The 22,607-nt window shown below is 36.3% G+C and overlaps 5 protein-coding genes across 6 annotated transcripts; 2 read left to right on the top strand and 3 right to left on the bottom strand.

Moving 5' to 3' along the window:
* The first annotated feature begins 3,986 nt into the window (after positions 1–3,986).
* LOC130495864 (uncharacterized) lies at positions 3,987–7,091 on the top strand. The gene has a single exon (XM_056987427.1). It carries the CDS (start codon positions 3,987–3,989, stop codon positions 7,089–7,091), a length of 3,105 nt encoding a protein of 1,034 aa, XP_056843407.1.
* Positions 7,092–11,583: 4,492 nt separating this feature from the next.
* LOC108805734 (protein PLASTID TRANSCRIPTIONALLY ACTIVE 12, chloroplastic) lies at positions 11,584–14,260 on the top strand. 2 transcript variants are annotated; one of them, XM_056988573.1, is made up of 9 exons: positions 11,584–11,760; positions 11,957–12,066; positions 12,149–12,817; positions 12,886–13,258; positions 13,332–13,453; positions 13,538–13,606; positions 13,678–13,731; positions 13,804–13,899; positions 13,994–14,260. In XM_056988573.1, exons 2-9 carry the CDS (start codon positions 11,983–11,985, stop codon positions 14,096–14,098), a joined length of 1,572 nt encoding a protein of 523 aa, XP_056844553.1. In that variant the 5' UTR covers positions 11,584–11,760; positions 11,957–11,982; the 3' UTR covers positions 14,099–14,260. The 2 variants fall into 2 exon arrangements, with proteins under 2 accessions (XP_056844553.1, XP_018433167.2); XM_018577665.2 differs by having other exon boundaries at positions 11,948–12,066.
* A 42-nt stretch (positions 14,261–14,302) lies between these two features.
* On the bottom strand, positions 14,303–17,365 carry LOC108808745 (solanesyl diphosphate synthase 3, chloroplastic/mitochondrial). The gene is given in 11 exon segments (XM_056988574.1): positions 14,303–14,614; positions 14,705–14,893; positions 14,981–15,113; positions 15,242–15,327; positions 15,407–15,420; positions 15,423–15,477; positions 15,583–15,669; positions 15,768–15,911; positions 16,019–16,090; positions 16,343–16,452; positions 16,899–17,365. Coding segments are annotated over 8 exon segments (798 nt in total). The 5' UTR covers positions 15,900–15,911; positions 16,019–16,090; positions 16,343–16,452; positions 16,899–17,365; the 3' UTR covers positions 14,303–14,512.
* A 131-nt stretch (positions 17,366–17,496) lies between these two features.
* On the bottom strand, positions 17,497–18,788 carry LOC108807105 (transcription termination factor MTEF1, chloroplastic). The gene is made up of 2 exons (XM_018579358.2): positions 18,154–18,788; positions 17,497–17,930 (listed from the first exon to the last, which is right to left on the bottom strand). The coding sequence occupies exons 1-2, from the start codon at positions 18,741–18,743 to the stop codon at positions 17,609–17,611; spliced, it is 912 nt and encodes a 303-aa protein (XP_018434860.2). The 5' UTR covers positions 18,744–18,788; the 3' UTR covers positions 17,497–17,608.
* Positions 18,789–19,617: 829 nt separating this feature from the next.
* On the bottom strand, positions 19,618–20,713 carry LOC108811175 (uncharacterized). Its single transcript, XM_018583214.2, has one exon. The coding sequence runs from the start codon at positions 20,625–20,627 to the stop codon at positions 19,785–19,787; it is 843 nt and encodes a 280-aa protein (XP_018438716.1). The 5' UTR covers positions 20,628–20,713; the 3' UTR covers positions 19,618–19,784.
* Positions 20,714–22,607: the final 1,894 nt, after the last annotated feature.

Raw genomic sequence — 22,607 nt, 5'->3', positions numbered from 1 at the left:
TGTTTATCTCCGTAACAAAATGCTAATTACTTTATATTATAACTCGTCAGGCCTAGACTTTTTTGTAGTTCGAACGGTAGGAAAATAAAAAGGAAGATTCCTCTTTTGACAATTGTAACACTTGAAGTCATGTTACTCTTTTGACAAATTGTTACTTTAAACCATAAGGGGGTCTTTTGAATGTCAAAAAAGGAAGAGAAAACGTTATCCATAAGGGTAGGAATATGCTTTATGAGATCCGACCAGTTGCATGATCTCTTCTGTTTTTGATTCTCTCTGTCCATCTTTTGAAACTAAGAGAACAATAAACTATTTGAAAGCTGAAATGGATTGTTCTCTTGGTTTAAAGTATAAGACGTGATCTTGCTAGTGAGATTTAATTTTGTTCAATGATTTGAATTACATACATTCACTTGACCGCATATTTTATAGATTTAAAATGTTACCCAAATTATAATGAAAACCCTCTAAAACTATAGTGAATAAATAACCAAGTAGGTGAATCATTCAGCTAAGATTTGTGGGCATGTTTGAAGCATGTTCTTAACCCTCTAAAACTATAGTGAATAAATAACCAAGTAGGTGAATCATTCAGCTAAGATTTGTGGGCATGTTTGAAGCATGTTCTTAACTTCATCCATTGCATAATATGGCAATTTAGAAAGTAGCAAAACCAGAGGGCTTTTTGATTGCGTAAAGAGGATTTGTCTGTAGACCTATATTTATTTGACCTAAGTGTGTAAAGACAATGCGAAACTAAAAGAAAACAGAGTTAAATAGATGTTTTTGTTTATCTTGCGAGTAACAAAACAGTATAGGTACTTGCTATAGTTATGTATTCACCACGTCGAGAGTTAATGAAGTTAGTACAGTGTTCAACCAACCAACATTGCTTGATTTATCTGTCTCTCTTATTAAATGTATGTATGAATTATGTATTCACATTCATTCAGACCCCAAAGTGTACTCTTATGTATGCACATATGACTTTCTTATGATCATGGTTTGAAATTCGGTAGTATTTACTCTTTCGTATTAACTAAGAGTATTATTTTGATATTTTTTGTTACACAATGAATATCATTTTAAAATACAAAAATTCATTTTAAAATCCTAATAAATTTATAAATAGTAAAATGTATGATTTTATAAGCAATACTGTATTATTTAACACAAAACCCTATTAACTAAAAATGTAATTTTTAAAATTATAAATAAATTTAGGGATGTTTAGTTTGTGTAAAAAATGTGAAACTGACATTCTTAATGAAATAGAGGTAATAGTTATTTAGATATCGTATTTGTAATAATAAATGCAAAGAAATAATAAATATTCCCAAGCAACTAACATATTTTTGGAGAGCTTGCTCTTTATGGACAAGACTTGGGTTTACCCCTATGGTGAATTCTCAAATTCACCTCAATGGTTAGCACCAATCAAAGTGACATGTAGGATTAGTAAAAAAAAGGAAACAAAATTAAAAAGAAAAAAAGGGAAAGAAAAGAAAACTACGTCGACTAATTTTTATAACCCCATCCATAACTTCTTTTTCATCACCAACACATAATATTGAAAGCTTTTTTATCATCCAAACATGATATTGAAAGCTTTATTTGTCAAATTGATGTCTACAATTCTCTGCCCTTATATTTTAAATCTAAACCCAAAACACTAAACCATAAACCCAAATTTCTAAACCCTAAACCATTGGATAAACCCTAAACCCAAGGGTAAATCTTAAACCCAAGGGTAAATCCTAAACCCAAGGATAAACCCTAAATCATTGGATAAATAGATATTCTAAAGGTTAAGAAGTTACCCAAAGATGTAGGGTTTATCCAAAGGTTTAGGGTTTAGTGTTTAGGATTTACCAATGATTTAGGGTTTAATGTTTTGGGTTTACCAATTTGACAAACAAAGCTTTCAATATTTTGTGTAGGTGATGAAGAAGAAGCCATGGATTGCGTTAAAAATTTAGTCGACATATTTTTTTTCAATTTTGTTTTTTTTTTTATTAATCCTACATGGCACTTTGATTGATGCTAATAATTGAGGTGAATTTGAGAGTTCACCACAGGGGGTAAACCCAAGTTTTGTTCGCTCTTTATATAAAAAAGGGAAGAAAGATCTTAGTAGAACTGTACAAGGCGCTGAAATTAAATGGAATGATTATTTCATAATTATAAACAAGTTAATCACATCACCATGGAAATGGTGACAAATAATAACTGTTACTTAAAAAGAGATAAAAAGCTGAAATGTCAATGATTAGTCAATTCAATACAAATTGTTTTGGACAATGCATAGGAGTTTTGTCCCTCCTAAAATGTGTAAACAGGACCACAAACAAGATTACCATCACGGCATGCTATTGTTAATTATAATTAAGTCTCGTCACAATAAGTACAACGGGCTTAGAACTGATGCGTTTCATTGTTAGCACTTAGCAGTTTGAAAAGAAAAAGAAAATATAAACATTAAGTTAAAAGTCAAAGTCTTCTTATAGGGAGAGGTGTTTCTTTCGCAGAAGCCGAGGTATGTAACTTGTCATTATTCCACTCACTCGCCTACGTGGACCCAAGCAACTTCCCATGCAGTTAATAACAGTATGCTTAAAACAATAATTGGACAACAAAATTATGCATTTTTTTTTGTTTTTTGGAACACTCATTTTCTTTGTTAATTGATAATTAAATTACTTTTCTCACACACACACACACATATATATATAAAGGTAAAATGCCTTTTAAACCAACCAACATTTTGAACAAAACATCACAAGTATCTTATATTAATTAAAAAAATAAAATATTACCATTCAAGATTTAAAATATTAAAATAATTTATATAAGAAAATTTTATAAATAATTTCAAAGTTTTAAGTATATTTAATTTTTTATAATTTTAAATATTTTTTATTTATTTTATAGTGTAACATAAGTTTAGATGTGATAATTAAAAACATGTTAACATATTTATACCAATTAGAAATAATTATGACCAAAGTTTTAATTGAAAAAATGAAGAAGTATAATAGTATATATAATTTTAAATTTGTAACAATATATCAAACATGTACTTTAGTTTAAGTGGTTACAGCGAGCATATTTTTTATGAAAAAAATCAAAACGACTATATTATTTTAACTACTAACCGACTTCTGTTATAGTCAATGTAGATTTACCACATTTTAAAAAATTCAGGTAGTTTGAATTATAACTGAATTTAGGTTATATTTAGTACTGATCATTTATTCATGTCGTATTTGACACAGCTAAAATTGTTTGAATCAAAATAACAGTGTATATTTTTCCACGTTGTAAAAAGTTAGGGTAATTTTTTTAATTATAATTGAATTTACATTGTATTTAACATTGATCATTTGTTCATATCGTATTCGACAAGACTGAAATTGTTTAAGTCAAAATAGTACGACCAAAATTATTTGAGTCGAAATAGGCGTTTTCTCCTAACCAATGAGACTCTTTTGTCAGCTTAAAACTCTAATCTCTTTTGTATTAACTCTAATGTTTGATTTTGTTTGATTTTAACGAAGTAAGGTTTGACAAAAAAAGAGAGTAAATTATTACTCTCGTTACTACACAGATACAATGGAAGTTTGGAACAGATCAAGTGATTGTAAATGTATATGTACAAATGAATAATTATATCTTGAACCATCGGACTAATGCTTGCAAACAAAAAAAGGTTCGGGGCCATAAGATAGAAAAGAATTGGTTATAGAATAGTTGTAATTAATAATTGAGATCACATAGAATAACATGATTTGTTAAAAAATTAATACACAAAAGAAAGAAGAGAAGTGTGACAACACATGGGATGTGCCCAACAGCACAAGAGACAGCTTCACCAGTCTGATTTATGCCAATGTCCCGCTCTTGTCCACTCTCTGCCCCACCACTTGCATTAGTAATATTACTATATAGTTGGTGTTTAATTTCTGAGAACCAAGCTCGATAAAGCCATGGCGGACTCATCACCGGACGAAGTCATTGCAGGGATTAATAAGAATCTCCTTGAAGCCTACAAGGCAGAAGAGGCCTTTTGGAAACAGAGAAGTAGACTCATGTGGCTGGCTCTGGGAGACAAGAACACAGCCTTCTTTCATGCAGTTTCAAAAGGACGCAAAGCACGTAATAAGCTCACAGTCATGGAAAATACTGAAGGGCTTCCTGTCTACGAAGAGGAACAGATAGCGGCGGAGATCGAACAATACTTCTCGGAGATATTTACCTCTGTCGGGTCCAACAGTGAAGAAGTGGTGTCAAAGGCGTTATCGGTACGCGTCTCTGCAACAACAAACCAGTCTCTAATTTCGATCCCGACAGAGAAGGAGATTAAGAAAGCACTGTTTGCAATCCACCCCGACAAAGCACCAGGTCCGGATGGCTTCTCAGCCTCCTTCTTTCAGGCTAACTGGGACGCGGTGAAGAGTGCTGTAGTGGAGGAGATCCGCCTTTTCTTCATCACCGGGAAAATGCCGGATACGATCAACGAAACACACGTCCGCCTCATCCCAAAGATTCAGAATGCGCTCAAAGTCTCGGAGTTTAGACCTATTGCTTTATGCAACGTCTATTATAAGATCATATCCAAGCTTCTCTCCCTCCGTCTACGCCCCATCCTCAATGATATCATCTCCGAGAACCAATCAGCCTTCCTTCCGGGCCGAGCTATAGCTGATAATGTACTTATCACTCATGAGATCCTCCACTACTTGAAGGGATCGGAAGCAAAGAAGCACTGTTATATAGCGGTGAAAACCGATATGAGCAAAGCCTACGATAGGCTTGAATGGGGCTTCATCCGTTTGGTGTTTGAGAAACTTGGTTTTGATGGTATTTGGATCAATTGGGTGATGGAGTGCATAACGACAGTCTCCTACTCCTTTCTGGTTAATGATTCTGCTCTAGGACACGTAACACCGGAACGAGGCATCCGGCAAGGCGACCCCCTCTCCCCGTATATCTTCATTCTATGCGGAGAAGTTCTATCCGGTTTGTGTCAAGCGGGACAGCAAAATGGGGAACTCACGGGGGTGAAAATTGGCCAGCAGTGCCCGAGGATCAATCACCTACTGTTTGCGGACGATACTATGTTCTTCACCAAAGCCTCCCCCGACTGTTGTTCTTACCTCATCGCCACTTTAAAGGAGTATGAAAGTGCTTCGGGACAGCTAATTAACGCCTCTAAATCATCAATCTCTTTCTCGTCAAAGACACCACAGGAGACCCGAGATCGGGTCAAAAACATCCTTGGTATTGAGAAGGAGGGAGGTGTAGGCAAGTACCTCGGCCTCCCGGAGCTGTTCTCTAGGAAGAAACGTGATGTGTTTTCATCGATCGTTGATAAAATCAAGATCCGCGCATCATCCTGGTCCACTCGACGGTTATCTGCTGCGGGTAAGCTAACCATGCTGAAGTCGGTCCTCTCCGCTATTCCGACATACTCCATGTCATGCTTTCCACTACCGGTTGGGTTATGTAAACAGATCCAATCTGCACTTACCCGGTTCTGGTGGGATCAAGATCCCGCCGTAAAGAAGATATGTTGGGTATCTTGGGATTCACTTACACAGCATAAGGATGAGGGGGGACTTGGATTCCGAGAAATACAAGATTTCAACGTAGCGATGCTAGCTAAGAACGCATGGCGTATACTGACTTCCCCATCGAGCCTCCTTGCTCGGCTTCTTTTAGGGAAATACTGTCATAGTACTAGCTTCCTCTCTGCTACCTGTCCGAAATCAGCTTCACATGGATGGCGAGGCGTAATTGCGGGATGTCAACTTCTCAAGCTACAATTGGGCAAAGCCATTGGTAATGGTAATACAACTAAGGTGTGGACCGACTCTTGGTTATCTACTACAGAACGTTTGACCCCTTTCGGACCTCCCACAGAAGCTACGAGAGACCTCTTTGTTGCGGATTTGATTCAGCGAGGAACTGGGGAATGGAACCGCCACCTAGTGGAATCTATTCTCCCGGAACTAGCGCCCTTAGTCTACCTAATCAAGCCAAGCAGGCTTGATGCAGAGGACTCTTTCTGTTGGCTAAAGACAAAGTCTGGCATCTACAGTGTCAAGTCCGGCTACTACGCCCGACGTGATGAAACTACACAAGACCTCCCGCTACAACCGCTCCTACAAGACTTCAACTGGAGAAAGTTTGTATGGCGAGAAGAGACTTCTCCTAAACTCAAACTCTTCTTATGGAAGCTCTGTCGCGGCGCCCTCCCCCTTGGAGTTAACTTGCAACACAGAGGAATTGAAACAAATGGAAACTGCCCCCATTGTTTAGAACCAGAAACAGAACTTCATCTCTTCTTCCTGTGCCCGTTTGCAAAACAGGTCTGGGAGGCAGCTCCATTTACGACGCCACCGGACTTCGCCACCATCACGACACTCCATGATGCGTTTCTGATCATGTCGACCCTTCTATGCGTACCTCCGACCGGAATCAGCAGCAGTCTCACGTCGTGGTTACTATGGAGCATATGGACATCCCGCAATACACTGGTGTTTGATTGCAGGTCCCAATCAGCGAAGGCAGTGATGGAGAAGACGGTACCGGCAGCCAGAGAATGGATCCTTGCCCAATCTGAGTTCAAGCCAACGAGACACCAATCTATCCTGCTACCTGAAGCAACGCTCCCTCCTCCTAATACTTTCGTATGCAACACGGATGGGGCATGGATGGCGTCACAACGAGCAGGTCTAGGATGGGTGATCGCGAACCAGGAGCAAAGCTACATATCGGAGGGTTCTCAGGCAGTCTTTCATGTTTCATCACCCCTCATGGCGGAAGCGCTGGCTATGAGGGAAGCTCTCCAAGAAGCTAAGCGCAACTCTATTCACAACGTCTGGTGTAAAACCGACTCTCAGGAGCTCGCAAGAGCTATCAACTCGAAGTCATATTCGGTGGAGCTTTTCGGAGTTCTCATGGATATCGAGTTTCTATCCACTGCATTTGCTTTCTTTTCTGTTTCTTTTGTTAGCCGAGAGAACAATTCAGCAGCTGACTCTCTGGCCAAGTTTGCTCTCCATAACTCTATTGCTACCTTGTTTTGATCCCGTTTAGATTTATAAATCAGTTCGTTGCCAAAAAAAAAAAAAAGTTGGTGTTTAATTTAATAACAATACAACAACATGGTACAATGAATAAACAAAAGTGAAATATTATTCGTAGAAACTAATAATACGACAGTAGTTCATGTTTATACACATGTTTTATTGAATAAGGGCATAAACGTTAGCAGAATACATATGGTAATGGTTATCTCTCTTTTTTAAAGGAGGAAAAGAATCTTCAACTACTGAAATGTGTTAATTGTTTGTACGCGTGCATGCATATATCTGTTAAATGCTTATGATATGTCCACATCTGCTCTATACTCATCGATGTGTTCATTCTTCTCGCAGTTTTACAATATACACAAACACATGTAACATACACACACGTTACACATCTATACTTATAGTCCATTTGTTTATCAAAAGAAGACTGGGCGCCTCGTGGCGTTGAAAGATGTGGCCACTTGTGAGATTCTGTGCCGATTACTTGCGGAAGTGAACTACTATGTCGCAGAAAGGGTTGACGAGATTTTCAAGTAGCCACTCATTTATTAACGGTCACAAAAGCATCAAACATACAGTTTTTTAGTGCTTTGGGAGTAGGTTGCAACTTTTCTCGTAATTTTCTAAAACCCCAAATAAATACTGCTCCCTTTTTTTTACCGAAGGTTTATAAATACTAAATTAAAAGAAATACTATTTGTGTGTAAATCTTAAATTATTCTTACGGTTTCTACAATTTTATATATTGTTTCCTCCCGTGGGACAATAAACTTAGGTATGTATTTCGCGCGTCTCCGGCTTGGTATAGGCTATATGCAAGCATAATATTGTTAGAATAATCTCTCCATTTCCTTTTTTTACAAATTTATAACTTTCCATATTCTTTTGTTTAAAATGTAGCAGATTTTTATTTAATTTAATAATATTTATTTTTATATTTAATATATACAGTATATATGTTAATTTCTTTATTCAAAGCATCATGTATTTTAGAATATAGGTCTCGTTGCACGTAAGGATAGGCCCGTTCGGGCCACCGGAACTTGTGCCTAGTCAGACCATTGTGGCATAGTCTTACGTGGTCTACCTCTGCAACAATTCAGAAGCTAAAACCAAAAAGTATTATTTTCTCATATATTTGATCTACAGATAATAAATCGTTATCGTCGTTTTGCGAGTTTGAAACAATTAAAATTAAGGACTATTATAATGTATATTAGATTAGAATAGGCCTGTGATAGATACCGTAATGTCTATGATGTGTCTGGTCAGAGTCATTTAATATTGGTACGACCACATTGGTACATATTAGCCTATTGCCACTTCCATCGGTTCTAAAACAAAAATCCAAATCTTTTTGTTCATAGTTCAAACATAGCACAGTAACTTGATTATGTTCGTACTAAGATTTCTTAATTATAGTGGAACTCACACAATATTGTGATTGTTTTCTTTAATCATTGTAGAGCTCTGGGATGGTTAGAGTCCCGGGTTTTGAAAATAATTGTGATCTAATTCATTTTGTTTGAATAATCAATTATTCGATCTGATTTGATCTGTAACTATCAAGATGTTCAGTGTTCCAAAAATAAACAAAAATTTAAAATAATAATATTTCATTATAAAATATTTTAATTTTTAAAATTATAATAAATAATTTAACAAATTTAGTAAATAAAAATACTATAAGACTTATATACAATAAAATATTTATAGAACTTATATATAGTTTTCTTTAAGTATATGTATATATGCATATAACGAGATTAGATATATGTTCATAAATTTTTAGTTATTTGTGATTTGTTCGTTTCTTATGGATATTGCAACATATTAGTATTTTATTAGCTTTGTTAAGTTACGAATATCTGAATTTTTCAGTTTAAGTCGAACGGATAACAAATTAAAATTTAAAGGTATTTTGCAAGACTAGAGCCCATTCTATTTACATTATTTATGGGGAAAGACAAAACTATATATATATCAAAAGTCGAAACTAACATTTTCCTGCATACTAAATTCCATAATTTTTTGCATTTATTTTTTTATATCATTGTTTCAGTTTTAAATTTTTGTTAAAACTAAAAGGAAAAAATGATAAAATCATCAAATTATATAAAAAGGAGTTCCAAATAATATGAAGTAATATTAAATTTCAATTCGAAGTTTTTGTATTTGCAAAATAGTGTATTTTGAATCTAATCTATTAAAAGTGAAGTACAAATTTGAATTAACCCTGTTTTTCTAAATAATTACAATTGAATGCCATTGATTTAAACATAATAGTTTTAGTAATAATTAAAAGCCCTTTCGTCAATTAACCAGCCCATTACGATTGACTTTCCCATTATTAACATGATTTATCTCATAACAAACAAAAATAACTCGGTTTACTATTTACTAGCCGGCAAAATTTTCCAATATTTGCATAAATTGGTTTACAACTATTAATAAGCCAAGATTCTAAAATCAAGTACACATAAAATCTATCCTATTAAAAGTGAAGTACAAATGGAAAAATACCCTTACTTCATCTAATTATTTACGAGGTTTGCCACTGCTATTAATTCTATAACTTTTCTAATTATATTGTAAAATTTTCAAGCCACATTAGAAACCCAAAAGTTACAAGCCCATTAAAATTTCATTAATAATTTCAATTATCTACCACAAACCATAATATGAGTTTAATATTCTGTCGGACCACAATCACGATCCCTACATAAATTTGATTATATATATTATTAAATTAATTAGATTTAATCAAATGGCAATATCTAATTGAGTTATCATTAGAACTATTGCAACCCTTGAATTTTAGTTGACGAGAAAATCACTAAACCCAAATGTCGACCAATGCAAGTATAACACTGATATAAATCTCTGCATAAATTAGGTTATATACTTATATATATTAGTAAACCAATAATGTTGAATCAATTGTCAGCATCTAATTGATTCAATGATAAACGTCCATCTTTTTCTTTCTGCTTAAAGTAGTTAGATACCTAATTGGTTTTTATGTTAATTATACATTTTATAAACTTATACACCAACAAATCAAAGTCCATTTAGTGGATTAAAATTTTCTTATTTAGATATACCTATCACAAAACTATTATTTAAATATGTCATTATAATTTATTTTTACTAAAATATTTTCCAATAACCATTATTAAAAAATGTTTTCAATATATATAAGAAAAATACAACAAAAAGATTAATTTCATATACCAACTTAAATTATGGTTTTTATATTTCATATTAAACTTTAAGAATATAATATATGTGATTATTTATAAGATGGTTCATATAAAATACTATTAATTATATGATTATTTATATGATGAACCAATAAAATTATTTATATGATTACATATATATGATACATAATAGTGATTAGGGCTGAGCGTTTATGTATCCATTCCGGTTCGTTTCAGATCTATTTGGGTTTCGGGTTTCCGGGGTCAAAGATTTTAGCCCCATTCATATATTTCTAAATTTCATTTCGAATTATGACTAGGGCTGGGCGTTCAGGTATCCATTCGGGTTCGTTTCGGATCTGTTTGGGTTTTGGGTTTCGGGTTTCCGGAGTCAAAGATTTCAGCCCCTTTCAGATATTTCTAAATTTCAATTTGAATTATATTCGGATCTTTGCGGGTTCAGTTCAGGTTCGGATAACCCATTTAAATTATTTTTTAAATTCATTATATATTTTGAATTTCTTAAAATCTATAAATAAAATAATATATTGTATATAAATATGAATAATATATGTCATAATATCTAAACTTAACATATAAACTGGTTTGGTTTAAATTTTGGATCAAAAATCAATAATTATTTTAAATATTTTGGTGTTTTGAGTGTACTTCCACTATGTTAGATATTTATATTTGACTATTTTATATATTTTCAAGTATTTAAACCAACCTAAAGTATCATATATATTATGTATGTTTTTATATACAATAAAACTAAAAATAATTAATATGTATATAAGTATATAATTTTTTTTTGGATACATTTTGATATTCAAAATACTTTGGTTCGAAATGGTTATGGTTTCGGTTGTCTAAATATCAAAATTTTGAATAATTTAGATATTTAATCAATTTTGGTTCGGGTTTGGTATTATTCTTTCGGATCGTGGCCGGTTTGGTTCTTCAGATTTGAATTTTTTATCCAATTTTGATATTGACATGAAAAATAAATAGCAATATATTTTTGAAATATACACCCGCACGGGCGTGCGGGTCAAAATCTAGTAATTGATTAATATAGAATCCAACTGTTTAGAAGTCATCTTGTGTGTTTGTGTGTGTTACACCAGCAAGAAGTTCCCTACACTTAATAATCCCAACAGGCTTTGAGCTCCCAATCTCGTAAGAACCATTACAAATGGGCCTTAGTTAGGCAAATCAAGCCCATCGATTTCCTCTTCACTAATCCCAGGTTCTTACATCGGCGCGTGGAGCAGCGGGTGAGTCGAGAAAACGCAGGAGATAAATGGATAAACCCAAAAACTGAAAATCTTCAGACAACAAAACCCCCCTACGAAACCAACCTCAAGCAGATGAGAGCGCTCGAGTCTTCTTCTTCTTCTTCTTCCAGATAATCGAAAAGCCCTTCATACAGTAGTATCACTTAGAAAAGCAAAAAGGTTCGTCCTTTTCTTCTCCCTCTTCTCAAATTCGAGTTTGAAGCGCTGTAGAAATGCTTAAAGATCGGATTTTTATCCTTGGGGTTTAGGCTTTTCTTATGTTGGCTTTGTAGAGAGCTTCTAGTTCATACTGATTCTGAGCATAATTGAGTTCCAATGATGTGTGACTATTTTTCTCATTATGTAGAAATTACAGTGAAAAGCAGAGAGAGAGAGAGTGTAATGGCGTCAATATCAACCACCTCCTGGCTCTACCGAGATAAACTATTCACAGAGAGTGGAAAGCTCGGTACTTGTATATTACAGGTTTACTTCTTATTACACATTCATGCTTTTATAACTCACATGTAATGTCAAGCTGATTACAAAGTTGTTTTAATACATGTAGAGGCGGGTTAAATGCGGATTCCCAATCAGGAGATTACATGTTGGGATTACTTCCAAGGATGTATTAATGCGTCATTGTATCAAATGCAAGAAGGAGGATGATGCAAGTGAAGGGTCTTCTAAAAAGGATGGAGACGGATACGAGTACGTGTCTGTTGAGAGGGCACCTTACTACAGTTACATGGATTCAACTTCTGGGGAAATGAAGCCAGCGTCCGGGGCACGTGCCAGCATTCCAGGTGAGGACTATTGGCCTGAAGGGACTTCGAGCCGGGTTAGAGCCGCTAGAGCTCCTCAACCAGCTGGCGAGTCTTCCAGCTTCCCTTCTTATGGTAAGAATCCTGGGAGTAGGAGAAAGAAGAACAGGAAAGCTACCGAGGGGAGTTCGACCGTTGAAACGTATGATGAAGTGTCTGACTCTGAGGAAGAGGAGAACGATTCTTCAAACGGGTTTGTTGTGTATGACAATGAGGTTGAAGGGGAAGAAGAAGAGGAAGAGAGTGGTTTTGAGTTGGACAAGAAGCTTGGAAGGCCACATCCGTTTATTGATCCGACTAAGAAGAAACAGATTGAGAAGACACTCACTAGCGATGAGAGTTGGTGGAACTGGAGGAAACCGGAGAAAGAACAGTGGTCTAGGTGGCAGAGAAGACGTCCTGATGTTGAAACGGTGAGCTCAATTACAGTGAGATATAACACATGTGTCTTCTTGTCTTCCTAATGTTTTTGCTGTTGCAGGTTTTCCTCAAGGCGATGGCAGAGACAGGACAAGTGAAGCTCTACGGGAAAGAACCAACGCTTACTGAAACTTCTCTTTACAGAGCTAGACGGCATCTTTTCAAGGAAGAGAGGCTGCAAGCCGAGCGAGAGAGGCTAGCGGAAGAAGGTCCAATGGCTTTTTACTCTGAATGGGTAAAGGCATGGAGGAGAGACACGTCACGAGAAGCTGTGCAGAAGCATTTTGAAGAGACGGGTGAAGATGAAAACACACAGCTGATTGAGATGTTCTCTCATCAGACAGATAGAGAGTATCGGATAATGATGGGAACTGATATTAGGATCAAGAGGGATCCTTTGGCAATGCGGATGAGGGAGGATCAGATTAAGCAGAGTATGAAACTTCAAACTCATTTATGTGTGTATTCAATCTTTAGACTATTAACTTTCATGGTTTTGGTTTGTAGTTTGGGGTGGGGATCCAGTTTACCCGACGATTAACTACATTCAAGCTCCGGATGCGGTTATGGACTTCAGAGGACCTGATTTTCATGAGCCGACACCAAACATGCTCTCTTACCTGAAGGAGGTTGGTCTGCTTTGCTCAAACTAACTTTATTGTTCTTTTTTTTTGTCTTTGGTCTTATTGTTTTCTTTGTTTGGATTTGATCAGAATGGCAAAGTTATCTCGAGAGAGATGCATGAAACACTACTGGCAAAAGAGAAAACCGAGCAGCTCGAGGTAAAATTGACCAGTCTTTTTATTCTCATTGAGATGTTTTGTTTGATAAAATTGTATGAGTGTGAATGCAGGTGCCTGACATTGATGATGCAATGGCACAAGCTGTTGATATTGGTGAAAACGATGTGAGTTCCTTTTTCTTCTGCTTCATTGTTTCTTGATGTTATCATCATCTGTGTTGACATATTGTGTGACAGGACGAGGAAGAGGATGCAGAAGAAGCAGAAAAAGATGAGAAAGTGCCGAGGAACTGGAGTGTATTGAAGAGTACTCCTGAGCTTCGCAACTCCAAGGTAAAAGATACACATTCAGCTTTAGCCGCCTATATATGTATGCGTGTGTGTGTGTGTGTGTTGGTGATGTTTATGTGTTTGGTTTCTGAAACAGCCAAAACCGAAAAAGGAAGGTCGTATGTCTGTAGACGAAGCCGTGGATGATTCTGAGAACTTAACCGATTTTCTCATGGACTTTGATGAGGAGACTGATCCTTAACCGTTTTTTTTTTGCGTGTTTCTTTTACGGTTCAGACTTCAGTGTATAAACCTTTATTACTAAAACTCAGAAGACTTTTTGATGGAATCACTGTATCGAGCTTTACTGTTTACTAGTTCCGACAGTTTGTTTCAGCTTTTAAAGATGGTTTCAAACATTCTATTAGAGAACCAGACCAGAACCAAATTCACAAGAGATGCTGAGAATGATCTCACAAGTAACGTATGCTGTTTAAAATGAAAACCACTTCTTGTCCAACAAATCGTTTCGTGAAATGAAACTGAAGTGATGACAGATGTTTGGTGTTGTATGTAGAGACTTGTTTTGTTTTATCTTCACTTGTTTCTGGAGATGGCTCTATGGGTCAGTTCAATAAGTGCCCGCCTTGATCTTTTGACATCTTCATCTTCTGTTTCAGGTAGAGACCCTATTGCTGCTGCTGCCACATTCGCATGCTCTACAGCCAATTCTCTTGTCCTTTGTATTCCATTGCTCTTCCCAAGATACTCTTAACGCCTGGATTTGTTTTGTTTTTTTATGGGATATAATAATAACATAAAAAAAACTCCGAAAATTTATTCAATATATACATTAGTAGGCACTTACAATGTCAACGCTTGTTGGATCTTTTTCAAGCTGATCAACAACTGTGCGTAGTTGAGGAAACTCCTCCATGGCAAAGAGTATTGGAGCTGTGATGATCCCCTGGCGTATATCAGATAACGATCCCTTTCCGAGAGAAGCAGATGTGCCCGTGAAGTCAAGAACGTCGTCTATCAATTGGTATGCCAATCCCTTCAAAAAGATAAGAAGACTAACAGGTCAAAACATTGTGGACAAAAAAAAGACTAGTTCAAGAAGATGGGGGATAGGTAACGAAACCAGATTCCTCCCGTATTCAGAAGCTAACATGGCGACTTGTGCTGATTGTCCAGCTAGTAACGCAATTGCTTTGCAGCTATTTGAGATTAGTGAGGCCGACTTATAAAATGTCTTCTGCATGTAGTAGTCCATGCTGTAGCCACCATGGAAAAAAGTTAAAATCATATTTGCATAAACAAACACTGATAATATACATTTTACTAGAAGACTTTGAGTAGATTCTATTTTTTTTGAAAAATAGAGAGGAGAAATGCAACCCACCTATGACGCTGATCGGTTGTGCTAGTCATTAGCATGGTTTCACCAGTAACAAGATGCTCTACCACAGTTGCAAGTAACGATACAACCTACAAAAGAGAGAGACACAATGAAGCGAGTTATTGAACAAGTTTGCAAATGGAAGGGTATATGCGTTAGTTTTCTTACCTCTGTGTTTTTAGAGCAGCAAGAGCCACACAAGCCCGAGAGAGCAAGAAGTCTCCTGCTAATACTGATATCTACAACACGTGAAGTCATATCTTAATATCTACCTGAAGCATCATAATTAGCCAAAATACAAAAAAAAAATATCAAGTGGAAGACACGTTAGAAGGTGAGAGTACCTTGTTACCCATAACAAAGTTTAAGGAACCAACACCACGCCTTGTATTCGCATCATCCAAGACATCATCGTGCAGGAGGCCTGCAACCTACAGTTATGACCAAAGCAGAAAAAGGATGGTGTGTCTTTCGATTTTTAAAGAATGTGATGATGGGTTAAGAAGAGTATAGTTACTCTACTACTGACATGTATCATTTCGGTGATTTCAGCAATACCCCGTTGCCTTACACGTAATTCTGATGATGGAACAATATCTGCTACTGATTCAGCAGCAGTCAATGCTTCTTCTGGTACGCGTACATTCAGAGCTGTCGCCATCAACAGCAGTATCTGTAAACAATAAAACCAGACCAGTTAGCTAGAGAGAGAGAGAGAGAGAATGGTTTGTGAACATGATGACAAGATATGGAAACAGAAAAGCGAGTATTGGCCATTACGGTTGGACGAAACTGTTTGCCTTCCACACCCTTTTTGAAGAAGTATTCAGCAGCAGAGGCAAGTTTCGGAACCTACATATATACCCACAAAAGCAGACACATTTTCATCAGAAACATCAACATCCAATAGCAAATCATGCAATACGTTTAAAAGTTTTAAATAACCAAAAATTCTCAATCAGATGAGCAACAAACAATTAAAAAAAAAAAAATCAAACAGTTGGGTTTTTTTCTTCCACAAGAGAGGACCAAAGTATAATAAGCACATCATGACATGATGAAATAATGTTGTAAATAAATACAGGTAGGGTAAAAAGTGGAAACCTCAACAACAGAGGTGGTGTGGTGTGGTGATAGAGGTGATGTCCCCAAACCGGAGAATTCTTCTTCAATGAATAATTAGTACTATTAGTAGTACCTCTGCAAACGTAACCCTACTAAAAACATCACCAAAAGAATAACACTTTGGTTAGGTCACCCAAATCTACGCAACACATGAAAATTCAAAGATAAAACTAAACTCCTTTTTTCAATCATTTTCTTATCCTAACCCCTCTCTCTCTCACACACACATACATGGATATACCACACGGGTAAAAAAGTAAAAAACTTTCTCAGTGCTGACGTTATTAGAAAGTAGAAAAAGAGAAAGACAGCGCTTTCGGATTGATTACTACTATATATACACCTCCAATTACCTCCAATAAACTCATTCGTACAAAACACCTCTAATTGATAGACAAGTAGTCGCACAGTAAAAAAAAAAAAACACAACCTTTAACCAATAAACTCATTAATACAAAACACCCTCTAATTAATAGGATAAGTCGCACAACAAAAAGAAAAACAATAAACTTATTTGGAGGAGTATGAAAATAACCTTGAATGTAAGGTCGGAACAGGAAGAGTGACCCTGATCAGGGATGATCGCGAAGCGGTTAGAGGAGGCGACAACAAGAGATCGAGAGCAGACATAGAAGCTGCGGAACTTGCGACAAATACCCCTCGTCATTATTACCATCTTCTTTTTCTTCTGACTTGTTCAATTGTGAATCTCTGAATACAGAGGAGAGAAACCAAATAGTAGCCGACGACTTTCGTTTTTTGCTTATTCTCCAACAAAGGAAGGTCGTAGTAGTAGTAGTATAAATTTTAATGACCAAGACGAGGAAGACGACGCCATGGAAATGCAATTAAACTAAAAGTTTTCCACACTATCAAGTGACGACCGAGCTTCTCTCAGGGCTTTAAGGTTTAATGATATCTTTTTCATTATCACCCTTCAAATAATTACAAGATAAGTCTTTACCAAACCTCCTAAAGTCGCACAAAAAAAAACATATCTACTAAACTCCTAACCTCAGAGGCCCGGCCCACTCAAGCCCAATTTCTGTTATTTTTTTCCTCTTTACCAAGACTTTAAGCTAATTTTTATCTATGATCTTGAGTTTTATGTTCTTCTTTTGCTGTCACCACAATTTCTTTCAACTGGTCATTGGTACCATATATCAATTTCACATACACATGGAACAATGTCAAAATACTATTAATACACACCGTAACACTTCCCCACCATATACAACAATAACATTACACATTTACCACTGAAGAGTGCTTTGTTTGCTGGAGCAATTGCTCGAACTCCTCATCAGTGCTCTTAAGCATCAACGACAACGGCAATTCCAAACCTCTCTCCATCGACTCCAGGTGCCTAGGCTTTATCCTTTTCTCTAGACTGAACGCAAAATACTGCGGAAACTCCTTCAGATTCTCCAGTCTACCTTTGATCTCTCCCATGAAGTAATCAAGCTTTGGTTTAAAGTTATTCTCTATGCTGAATGTGAACAGAGCCGGACATCTAAGGATCATTCCAATCGCTTCTGATCTCGTAAACCCTATACTCTCCAAGAATCTAACCAAAAATAAATAAATCACAATGTAAAGTCTAAATCTAATAATCACCAGTAACATTTTTAAAAATAACTAGGGCGGCATTTGTGTTTTTAATTCTATTAGTTTTTTATTTGTATAATATTTTTAAAAAATAATTCACAAGAGGCTTTAATAATTATATTAAAATAGTTGGACTATAGATTATGTTTATATTTTAGTAGTATTGATAATTAAATATTTACCTAAGCTTTGGGATGAGAGTGTGTTCAACACTAGAGACCAACAAGACAGGATCTTGGTAAGCAAGAGCATCAAGATCCTTGAAACCAAGTCTCTGCAAGTAGAACAGCGCAGGCTTGAGCTGGTCTTCCACGCTGCTGATCAGTAGCCTCGGGCATTTCTTGACCACTCTTCGGAACGCATTATCGGGGACGCGGAGATCGCTCGACAGGAACACGAAAACAGGGTTGAGTTCTGTTCTGACGTCGGAAGTGAGGATCTTAGGACACATCCCCAAGATCCTCGGGAGGTCGTTTGGGTATATTCCTTTTGACTGGAGGAAGTTGAGGACGGACTCGACGGAGTCGAGAGAGGCCGAGCGGAGGAAAGGGTTGAGAGAGAGAGCTTTGCCGGAGTCGATTCCCATGAGCTCGAGGCATAGGATCTTCTCTTTCATCTGGAGGGTTACGCCTTGGTCGGCTACGGAGAAGAGTGGGTGGCTGTGGAGAGTGGTTTTGATGGTTGTGGGTTTCGTGGATAGAGATTGCTGTGGTGGACATGATGAAGGTTTCTTTGGGGAGATGTAGAGAGACGAGCTCAGTGCTGCAGACATGGTGGAAGTGAGTGTAGAGAGAGAGAGAGAGAGATGATGTGGCCTTAAGGAGAAAGAAAGAAGAAGGTGATGTGGGTTATTACCACGTGGCATTATATCGTGTTGTGATTGGTTGAATTTAGATTGCAAAGTGTGTGATTTTCGAGTCTGGATAATACAAAAAAGACATCCAAACACGTGGCGTTTCTGTTGTACAATGATTGGCTCGTTTGAGATTGCCTTATTCGTATTCTCTAGTGTTTCACATGTAGAGGCTGGCTATTTGCAAGCCCTGACGCAGCCACTGATATCGAGCAACTTTAAGGTCACTGGACAGTTTTGGATGTTTTCTAACCAATGTCTTTGCGGACCAAACTTATCTGTGATCTTGTCTTGATGATGTTACAATGCATTGCTTTGTGGTTGGATTCATATACTTCATTGAAAGTATATAAATTGATATAGTCATGTCATGTCAGGGTAATTAAAGAGGGCAAGAGGAAATTTCAGGTTCAGTTAATGATGGATTTAAACAGAGTTATACTCCCAACAATAAACAAGATGATGAACAAAAAATATTGAAGAAATTAAGGACCATGGCATTGCATATCAGATTCATAGAACAAACATCATATTTAAACTAATTCAGCGAAAAAGGATTGGCATCTACGTTTGATGCATTACAATTGATGAAAAATGTAAGAAAAATGTCATAAACCAGTATTGGCAAATATATATTTTTTTTTACATATTCCAACAAACATTTTTCTGTCGGCATGTTTAAATTTCAAAGGTTCCATTGACTAAACCATTTGAGCCTATTGATATTGATGATAATTAACCAAATCAGTCGGCAACAATCTTTTCTTTTTAAACACCTAATGTCACAGAAATAAACAATAAACGGTTTTCTCCTCCATGATCTCATTAGTTACCAACTCTTATGACAAACGCATGAAAAGTCAAAATAAAAACAATAAACAAACATGCTATACGACGACACAAACATCACAAAATAACACCCAAAGGTTGACTAAACTTGCTACGCCAAACTGAATTAACCTAGTCAAAAGTTTGTCGTTTGATATCTCTGTTGAACCGTTGGATGAAATCTTCAACTCGTCTGTTCAACTCATCGTTCGACATTTTCGCAAATTCTTCCGATTCCTCTCTTACATTCTCCCACTTCTCCTCATGAGGAGCCTTCTTCCACTTGTTAACAACCATCCATTTCGAGCTATCGTCAGACTTGCTTCGATCATAACTTCTACGTCTGTGTTTGATCTCTCGATGAATACGTTCTGAACGTGCTTTATCCGATTTGCTTCTCCCGTACGGTTTAGGGTTCACCAAATTTCTTGCATCCCAAGTTTCTCCTTTACTGATGGTCTCTTGATCTGTCGTCGGCTCGTGTTTTTCGATAAGTTTCTTTATCGGTTTGGTCTCGCTTACGACTTGTACGGTTTTCTCAAGAACTTCCGCTTTCTTGCAAAGCAGATACCGTGTAGGTTCTTTCTCTCTGGCTGCTTCTTCTTGTTTCTCACGTTTCATGGTTACTTCCGCCAAACTCATCTCATAGCCTGAGTTTTCAGGTCTAGCGTTGTCTCTAGCGTCGATTCTCATCATCGCGGCCGTGTATTCTCCGTAAAAGTTGTGGTTCACTCTCTCAGCGAATACACCGTAGTCTGCGGCTATGACAAGGATAAGGGTGTTTGAGATGAAGAACAAGATCTTTGTGTCGTTGAAGATCAAAGAAGGAGATACTTCAAGGACGTAAAAGATCAAAACGTAGGTAAATATCGATAAGAGGATTGGTATTACGGAGGAGTATATGTTGTATTGTTTCTTGGCCTTGGTAGGCTCGAAACTAGGGTTTTCAACAGTGTAAGATGGCATTTCCGTCATTTTGAGTGAGAGTTTGAGATGGGTTGAGCATTGGAGTTTGAGGGTGCAGAGTGTATTGTGTTTGATCTTCGAAGTGCTCTTTATATACTGTGAATTGTGATCATAAAATCTGAATTATTGAGCTCATGAAGTTTCTATTCTACCCTTGACAACCACTAAATCCTGCTTGTGAATCCTGCCACGATTCGCGATTTGTCGTGCCATGGTGATATAACTTTTGAGTTACGTGGAAATATAGCCCAATCAGCTCCTGCATGTATTATTCAATGGTTGATCCTTTGTTTTACCTGAAAGTGTACAAACTACATTGCATTTTAATATGTGTTAGGATAGGAACAAAGTTAAAAATCTTGTCGAGATAGGGTGATGATATAAGCAAATCGGAATAACATTTAGGCCAAGGTCAACCTCTACACGTCAATGACGCCATCATGTGACAAAATGTCCCACGTTTCGAAAGCACAACAAAGTTAAAAAAACAACGTATAGACAATAGCTTCGCTTCCACGTATCTATTAATAGTGAATTTGTTTTGTTACTTCACCTAACGATTCAAATTTACAGATATACAATGCCATTTGAAGATTGAATCAAAACGATTGATCTGATTTTATCCGTTTCTTAATCTCTTATTTTGGCTATAAATAAAGTACATCAACTTTTCTTTTTATAGTTCAACACCTCTATTAGTTTTTTTTTTGTGTGCAACCACCTCTATATTACTTGTACAATGTTTTTTCAGTTAAGAAATAAACACCTCTATTAGTTATAATCATTTTCCATGCATGAATTATAGCATTGTCGAGAAAACGCAATACTTTTTTCTAGTCAAAAAGTTATTGCGTCATCTAGAAATCACCTTTTTGTGATTCAAATAAATTCACCACTTTTATTCAGACATTGTATAAACATTTTTTCAGAAAGTCAGTATATATCATAGTGATTGAAGAATAACTGAAACAAAATATAGTGATAAATTTACAATATATATATGAACAGTATACATGTGTATCGACAGTAGATCATCATCTTGTTGGTTTAAGCTATTACGTGTCAATAGCGAAGTTCATGTGATTCCACACGTTGGCGGCTGATCTTGCTTTCATCGTACAAGTTTTGGTTCTTCAAACTTAACTTATTGCGTGTAAAAAAGAAAAAAAAAACGTATTGCGTCTAATCTTGCACGTTTATTATCATTCTCAGTTTCCTTTTGTTCTTTCGGCTATTTTGTCTTACTTACCGGCAAAAAGCTCATCTAATGTGGCATATTCCATATATAAAAGATTTGAAGAAACTGAGGACCTAATTTGAAGTTGCGTAAGCACAATTATAATTTGTAGCCATGAACTGATCTTAAAGGAAAATCAAAGAATGGAAGGGTCCGAGTCAAACTAACATCGAACATCCCATAAGCCACAAAGTACATCATAACCAACCAGCGTATATTGAACATTTTGTGTATATATCATATATGTCTATATGACCCCAATAGATTAAGCTTTTAATATGTATTGTTTTAACAAACAAAGACATCTGATTTCTTACTAGAATGATATGTGCAACTTCTCCATCTCTTCTTTCTCACCAGCTGCTTCTTTTTCAATTTGTTTCATCTTGCTTTCCATCAACATCTTCTTGATCAGTACGAGATCTCTTTACTGATCTTAATCTGCTTTTTCACAAAGCTTCCAAAATACAGCTTGAAACCAACTTACCTTTGATCACTTTACAAATTTCCTAATTTTCAATATATACCACCTACCGTAAAGTTTATGTGGTGATACAATATTATTTGTGAAAGAACTTATTTTAGACTAGTGGCAGGTCCGTCCGGTCCTATGTATTTAGACACCTAAACACGAAAAGTATTTTTGCATTTAAACCATGAACACTCAAAAACACTTTGTTGTTCTAAAATTTATGTATAAAACGTTTACAGATTTTGGCGCTAAATGGATGTTTCGCAAATTTTAGCTCAAG

The sequence above is a fragment of the Raphanus sativus genome, chromosome 6 (assembly GCF_000801105.2).
Source record: "Raphanus sativus cultivar WK10039 chromosome 6, ASM80110v3, whole genome shotgun sequence".
NCBI classification, from domain to species: Eukaryota; Viridiplantae; Streptophyta; class Magnoliopsida; order Brassicales; family Brassicaceae; genus Raphanus; species Raphanus sativus.
Note: the sequence above shows the minus strand (reverse complement) of the source record. Positions and strands in the feature narration are given on the sequence as shown.

Excerpts from the sequence above, each read along its gene's own strand:
- LOC130495864 (XM_056987427.1), top strand. The coding sequence starts at position 3,987 with ATGGCGGACTCATCACCGGACGAAGTCATTGCAGGGATTAATAAGAAT.
- LOC108811175 (XM_018583214.2), bottom strand. The coding sequence starts at position 20,627 with ATGACGGAAATGCCATCTTACACTGTTGAAAACCCTAGTTTCGAGCCT.
- LOC108807105 (XM_018579358.2), bottom strand. The coding sequence starts at position 18,743 with ATGTCTGCAGCACTGAGCTCGTCTCTCTACATCTCCCCAAAGAAACCT. Across the intron at positions 17,931-18,153 it reads ACTCTCATCCCAAAGCTTAG|ATTCTTGGAGAGTATAGGGT; the intron begins GTAAATATTTAA and ends ATTTTTGGTTAG.
- LOC108805734 (XM_056988573.1), top strand. The coding sequence starts at position 11,983 with ATGGCGTCAATATCAACCACCTCCTGGCTCTACCGAGATAAACTATTC. Across the intron at positions 12,067-12,148 it reads TCGGTACTTGTATATTACAG|AGGCGGGTTAAATGCGGATT; the intron begins GTTTACTTCTTA and ends TAATACATGTAG. Across the intron at positions 13,732-13,803 it reads TTGATATTGGTGAAAACGAT|GACGAGGAAGAGGATGCAGA; the intron begins GTGAGTTCCTTT and ends ATTGTGTGACAG.